Source organism: Mesitornis unicolor, unplaced genomic scaffold (assembly GCF_000695765.1).
Source record: "Mesitornis unicolor isolate BGI_N332 unplaced genomic scaffold, ASM69576v1 scaffold2701, whole genome shotgun sequence".
Lineage (NCBI taxonomy): Eukaryota > Metazoa > Chordata > Aves > Mesitornithiformes > Mesitornithidae > Mesitornis > Mesitornis unicolor.
In genome coordinates, this window is record NW_010162977.1 from 57,377 (window position 1) to 64,616 (window position 7,240).

Here is a 7,240-nt window from a genome sequence, read left to right on the forward strand (position 1 = left end):
ATCATCTCCCACAATTTTTATTCTAAATATACAAAATTAAGAGAAACATACACTTATTTCCAGAGACACAGGCTATCCTTACTTTCACATTTATTTAATTGATGACTTTGATTACAGAACAACTCCTTTGACAAGGCAGGTTCTCAAATACTATGCGATTGATTTAGCTTCTGCTGAGGCATAGTTAGTTAAAAAACTTACTACCAAAACATACAAAACCCAGCCCTCCTCCCAGTAAAGTTTCAGGTTAAGACTAAGGAATAAAACCAGCAGTATAACCAGCACATGAGACAGCAGCCGTAGTTCCGTTTTCGTACAAAAGCAGCTCTGTGCTTCAGAAAAGTGCTATTTTTAGGTATTAATTTCTCAGAAGTAAAGCTTACAACTGCCACTAAACCTAAAATTGTATCTGCCAACTTATAAAACTAAATCCTTTTCCTGTTGAAGATTAGGGTTAAAACATGTGTCATGCCAGCATGTCTGAATCTCACACTACAAAAAATAAGTTGGTTAAAAATACTTACTAGATTTATAATCTAAACCTACAGCACGTTTCAAAGCTGAATCAGAGTTTTCACACTGCTGAATACAGCCTTTTCCTCAAAGCAGTCCCTAATACATGTAAATCTCTAAGATTAATCATGTTACACTTAAATTCAGGACCACTAACCCAATGTGCAAAGCGGATCAGTAAAAAGGACTTCTATTCTGGACGTAAAGGAAAAAAGATTCTTTTATGTCTACTGATGTATTTAAATAGCAAGGACTGACTGAGTTACATCAAAGGCAATGTATTCTTAAATACAGGTTTTGGTGAAGAGCCAACTAGAAAGTTTTCTAAAAAAATAATTTCAAAAAAGAATGGTCTGCACCAAACATTCCCACATAATGTTCTGAGTTCTGGGACAGTGAGGCTTGTTTAATTTATCTCAAACAAGAACTCAAACCAAAGCAGCTGTTCTTTTGTGCTGCTTTAATGGCACCAGACTACAAAAAATAGTTTGCTGAGTTGTCATAAGATTTGTGCATATCACAGTGTACCATCAGTTAAAAAAAACCCCAGTTATTCTCAGATGACACCTCAGGTGCCTAAGCACACAAGATGAGAGGCAAATCTATCCTTACACAGCATTCTTCTGAAGCAGACTTGGAAAAACATTTAGATACTAATTTCAAGATACCTTCTTAAAATTATTCTATTTTGAAGGCATGTCACAAAAACCACCTACCACATTTCAAGTTATTTTCAAGCTTTTTGGAAACTGCTGGTTTGGGGTTTTTTATTTTAGGAAACAAGGAGCACAGGAACCGAATTCACAGGATTTTAGTTTTTTTTTTAATACATCCTATTGCAGAGTTGACAGATGATACTCATAGTATGTGGCACCTGGGATACAGATGCATTGGTCATGCAACAAATCAATGAATGTATTTATTACAGAAAAAAAATGAAGAATTTTCTTAATGCACTGCAAAATAGCTTGTCTCCAAAGTCATCACTTAAGATAAAAACAGTAATAAAAGTAATAAAACACTTGATCTAATTAATAGCACCATGTAGTAGTTGAACCATTACAAATAAAGTTGGTCACTAATGAGGTGTTAAACTTGAGCTGCACTTCAGTTACAGAAAAACTATCTTGGTATGCCTTTGGGAGGCTGTGCTTTGTATCAAAACACCACTTTGGAAACTAAAAAAACCCCAAACATTTCCTGCTTCAGCTATAAGAGTGCTTCCATACAACACAGCTTGTGGAAAAATTGAATTCTTAAATAATTTCAACATGATGATGATGATGAAGTGTCACAGTACTCACTAGCCTTTCCTGTTTTTAAATTGTGCTTAGAAAGAGCAAGCTGGTATTTTCACTACTTCAGAAGTTTTATAATCAGAACAGATTATCAACTCTTACACCTGAAATTACTCTGATAACATATAAATATCACTACTCCTGCCTTTTCTGCTCCTTATTCCACCAAGAAATACTTGTTTTTTTCCTTTGTCCATAGTTACTAACTAGTAAAGTGTCAATCAGTAAGACTGAGAGGAATACCTTTTTCTTCTGGGACTTGGAGACACCAAGGATCCAATCCAAGAACCGAATATTTCCTGACATCCAGCCCTCTTGCCATGAGGGCCCTCTTGCAAATGACGGCTGATACTACGTGATATTCCAAACGCATTCACCAAAACAGTATAAACTCCAATCAAACTAGCACAGATTCAAGTCATTTAATCCTCCCCCTGCAAAAGCATCTTCACATTCATCTGATTACAATTTTAAGTCAAATTTAAGTTACTCACTAAATTTCTATCAAGTTCCCCGTCAACCGGAACGGTCTCCATGCTGAAAGGGCGTCTTGTCTGTCTGTCTGTCAGCTAGAGCTCTTCCATCCTGCTCCTTGAGATCCTGGAGGGGGAAAGAAAAATACAGTAAATCACTTCCAATGGCTGAAATCCATTAAAGAGCTACACTCTCTCTCCTCTATGTTTTAAGAGGGTAAATAGTCTCCTATTGTAAACTGTGTATATTACAGTTCCTTGTAATACATGCACATTACTCATAACAGTGAAGGGAGAGGATATGTTTCAAACAAAATGGCCAAAACAAAAGCTACTCACAGAGGCGTTTGCTTTTAACTACGCTTGCAACAAATAAGCAAGAGCTACGCTGAAAGAACCCGAGCTGAAAAAAAGAAGGAAAGAAACCCACAAGTTTTGCCTCATATTTCCCCTTGTTCCAGAGTCCCCAGTGGCACACCACTCCTGCCCTGCAGGCATGCACAGACAAGCTGTTTGGGAACATAAAAGCTATTCTGGAGCAGTGAGAGTTTAAGGCTTCCCAGCACAACTCCAGAAACAGCCACATTTTGTTTTCAGAAACAGAGACACAGAAATTAATCATCTGTGCAAACCAGCACCCTCTGTGGCAGAGCAGACACTCAGCTCACCACAGAAGGCCAGAGAGCAATGCCTTGTTCTTGAGATGTTTCCTGTTTAATTTTTTTCGCTAGAGAATGAATGCCACAATAAACCACACCACACTTGAAGTCACCGATGAGATGAGAAAACAGCCTGGAATCAAGCAAAACTTGGTGGAAAAAAAACCCCATGTCTTAACCGTTCATTCACTTCCTGGATCTGAGGAGGGAAGCAGATCAAGACAGGATGCCTGCAGAGATGCCCATCTACAGCCCATTAATCTGCTTCTCTGTTCAAAACAGCAAAGCCTGCACTCGGCTGGGAGAAAGCCCTGCAGTCTCTCCCTGCATGAGGCTGTGCTCACACTGCCCTTCCCTTCAGCTTTAATTGAACACAGAATTAAATTAACCCAAGGATAGATTTCTTTCTTTCTTTTTTTCTCTCTAGAGTGGAGTGAAGGGGCAGGAAGCAGCTAAGTTACAGGCCAGACTGCCAAACCAACACTTGTGTAAGAGCAGGGGACAGTAGCTTCTAGCAAAGAGAAAGTCACTTTTTTGGTAAAGCTATGGTGTTAGCATATTGTGCTTATGGTATACATCAACCTATGGCTTCAGATCGAGCTTTAGCAGAAACAGATTAACTGACAGGGGGGTGAACTGGGAGGTGGCATCACAGCACCTCCAGGGAACCTGAGGAGCATCCTGGGTACAGGAGGACAGGAGTAGGGCAAGGAGAGGACCAGGAGACTGCCTACAAGATCTTGCGGTTCAAAGCCTGCCTCAGGAAACACAGTCTCATGAAAACAAATCTCACTATAAAGAATGACTATTTGTTCAACTGCTTTTGATGTTGTTATTGTCATATTTTTTGATCTTGTACTATGTAGAGCACATTAGAATTAAAAACCCCTTAGGAAGAACATGCAGTATTAACACACTGTAGCAAGTTACCGTAACATATGCCACTAAAACACAAAAGGAAGCATTAATTAAAAGTTTATCAAAAAAGCCTGTGTGCTAAAGAAACTGCAAAGTTTATAGTTCCCTATGACTCAGTTCAAATTGCTGATGAGGATCTTACTCAAATACCTGAGGAATTACTGAGGTGGCAAGTAACTGGGAAGCGTCTGGCTAGGTGTTTTCATGCAGATTAGAAACAGTAGACACTGGAAGGTAGACAACTACGAGTGATTAATTTGCATTAATAAAATGAAAGAAAGAGGAATTCACCCCAGCAGCTCCATTTCCTGGCGCAGCAGAGACTGCAACGTGCACCTTCCACATGTCAGCGCAGGGATGCAGAATTGGGAAATGTCGCTTGGAGACTGCTCCTTGTCATTTCGCCCCCCCACACCCATTTTTGGTTCTATTATTAGCAGGCAATTCAGCAACACCAGGCTGCATTCATACTCAATTCACGAAAAGCCTAAACGCTCTTGAACAGGATGAAAATTGAGTGGCATTGCAAACAGACGTACACACTGATATTTAAAGTTAGCTTTTTTAGTTACACAAACTTGCAATCATATTCAGTTATCCAAATAAACAGATCTTTCCTGACACAGGAACATTCACCCTAAAATCTTTTGAACCCATCTCTATTTTTAACAGACATTTCTTAACTCATAATTTTGATTGTCAACACTCTTGGTGTATTCTGTTCGTCTGTTCAACATGAACACAGCCACTACATCCTTCCTCATCTCAGCCTGAGGAGTAGCATCACCTGACAGGTACCCTCATGTCCCATTTTTGGCAGCTGTGGTTCCCAGAAAATTCATAATGCAGCAGAGCCCCAAAGGCTGCAGAGAAGTTACCTGGGAGAGGGAGGGAGAAAATTCTGCCTGCTCATGTTTGAACAGATGTGCAGAGCAAAGCAGGTGCAGAAATGGTTAAGGACTACCTTCCTCCACGTTGTTTACCTTGTGAGCAGACAGCTTGGCTTATTTTTCTTGGCAAAATGAAGACTGAAAATGAGCAATATCGCTCTGAAATATGCCAAAATAAATACTAAGGAAAGAAAAGGGATCTCTCAGCAAAACAATACTGCCAAAAAGTCAAATCAGTATGAACTTGGAGAACAGATTTATTTTGAAAACTACATAATGTTTCCAACAATGCAAGCCCCCAGGCTCTCGAACAACTTTCTGATCAATGTAGGGAAGGGGAAATTATTTATTACTTTGTAAATGCAGGCAAGTTGTTATAGGGATGCTTCCATAAGTGAGTTCTTTTCTGCTTCAGCTAGATTAGATTTGAAGACACAACCCCAAATTTAAATCACCATCTTTTTAGCCTTTGGGGGACATTTATGACATGGCTTTGCTGCTCTCTCCACATTCACAAGTGCTTGCAATTTGGTTGTCTGCCTGGTTGGTTGGTTTGGGGCTTTAACAGATGTTCCTACTTCACAATCACAGCTCTTAACAGCTTAAATGTTCAGAAAGGCATACCCAAACTGAACTTATTTGAAAAGTATATGATGGCATCCTGGCTAATCACCTATTCTTCTACAGACAATGGACACAAACTGGCACTTCAGAAGGTATGGTTCATTTTAAAGCAGCTGGAACAAACAGACCAAATCATGCCACAGAATAAGGTATTTCTCTCCAACTGTGAAGAGGATCTATGAGGTGATCACTCATAAGTATATATTTAAAGCAGAAGAAAAATACATCCCACTTAACACATGAACAAGAACTTGTCCTGTTAACAACAGTATTACATCTTACTTTATTTTAACAGACTGCATCTGCTATTGGTAGTTTCTGTAAGTCTGCGGCAGTTTAAAATTAGGATAATCCTGCCTGGGTCTCTGATAAAAGCAAAGGGGAGCATGCATCAACAAAAGGGAAGTGATCACGTCACTGTACTTGGCACTGGTGAGGCCACACCTCAAATACTGTGTGCAGTGTTGGGTCGCTCACTACAAGAGGGACACTGAGGTGCTGGAGAGTGTCCAGAGAAGAGCAATAACACTGGTGAGGGGCCTGGAGCACAAGTCTTATGAGAAGCAGCTGAGGGAACTGGGGTTGTTTAGTCTGGAGAAAAGGAGGCTGAAGGGAGACCTTATCACTCTCTACAACTGCCTGAAAGGAGGTTGTAGTGAGGTGGGGAGCGGTTTCTTCTGCCAAGTAACAAGCAATAGGACAAGGGGAAATGGCCTCAAGTTGTGCCAGGGAGGTTTAGATTGGATATTAGGAAAAATTTCTTCACTGAAAGGGTTGTCAAGCATTGGAACAGGCTGCCCAGGAAAGTAGTGGAGTCACCATCCCTGGAGGTTTTCAAAAATAGGCAGATGTGGTGCCTAGGGACATGGTTTAGTGATGGACTTGGCACGGTTAGGTTTACAGTTGGACCGGATGTCTTCAAAGGTCTTTTTCAACCTAAATGATTCTATGATTTTATGAAGTTACATGATATTCTCTGAGGTAGTTGCACCGGACACAGCAAAAGCAGCAGACACCAGATGCCTTGGCTGTGTCCGAAGTCTCTGTGGTAGCATGCCTTTATTCACACCTTTACAGACAAGTGCATTTGGCACTGGTCTGTATTGACTTACATATTCCACATGTTAACCAGATTATATGAGCATTTATTGTAGGGATACATTCATTTAACTGAATGAAGTGGTTATTAGGAAAGACAAATCCTTTTTTCCTTCAGCATAAGAAAGGCTCCTCACCAAATGCAAAACCTGCTCGAGGCATATCAGTGGTTCTAACCCTGACTCACTAATACGTTATTGGAGGTATGTTGCCAACAGCAAAACCACAATTCAGTTCATAAAAGAACTCTCTTTCTTCGCCTTCTCCCACAAAAGATGAGCTTCTGTTCAAACACTTCACCACATTTGGAGAATTTCACCAAGAGTCTTGGCCTGGTCCCATGGCTGAGATGCTTTCTGTGCTACCTCCTGCATTCTCACTGCCTTCCACAACTTCCCGAATTTCAGCCAAGGTGCAGCCACAAAGTGAAAGTGGTAGAGATGACCCCTGAATCCAATACATTTTCCACTTAATCCATGGACCAAGCTACTTGAACACCTGCATAATCTATTATATAGGCAGGTTTTAGCTTTCTCCTTAAGTACTATCACCTACGGTCATTAGATATGGCATTTGCACTGTGATACGGTTTTGTGATCTGTTATAGTATCACAGTACCCTCTCACACTCCAGCATCACCTCATAGGCAAGGTATAGCCTCACCTCTGACTCGCTAACGTGCTGCATTGAGCACACAGTGAAATGGCTACTGTATGCTGATCTGGCCTTTCCAAAGGGGAAGCCTTCTCCAGGGCTCTGACCTCCAA

The 7,240-nt window shown here is 40.5% G+C and overlaps 1 protein-coding gene across 1 annotated transcript in view; it reads right to left on the reverse strand.

Annotated features, from left to right (window-relative positions):
• Positions 1-2,347, reverse strand: part of OSBPL8 (oxysterol binding protein-like 8) — a 56,107-nt gene extending 53,760 nt beyond the window's left edge. The window contains exon 1 of the mRNA XM_010193779.1: positions 2,306-2,347. Within this exon, the coding sequence (XP_010192081.1) occupies positions 2,306-2,347 (42 nt within the window). The remainder of the gene's footprint in view (positions 1-2,305) is intronic.
• Positions 2,348-7,240: the final 4,893 nt, after the last annotated feature.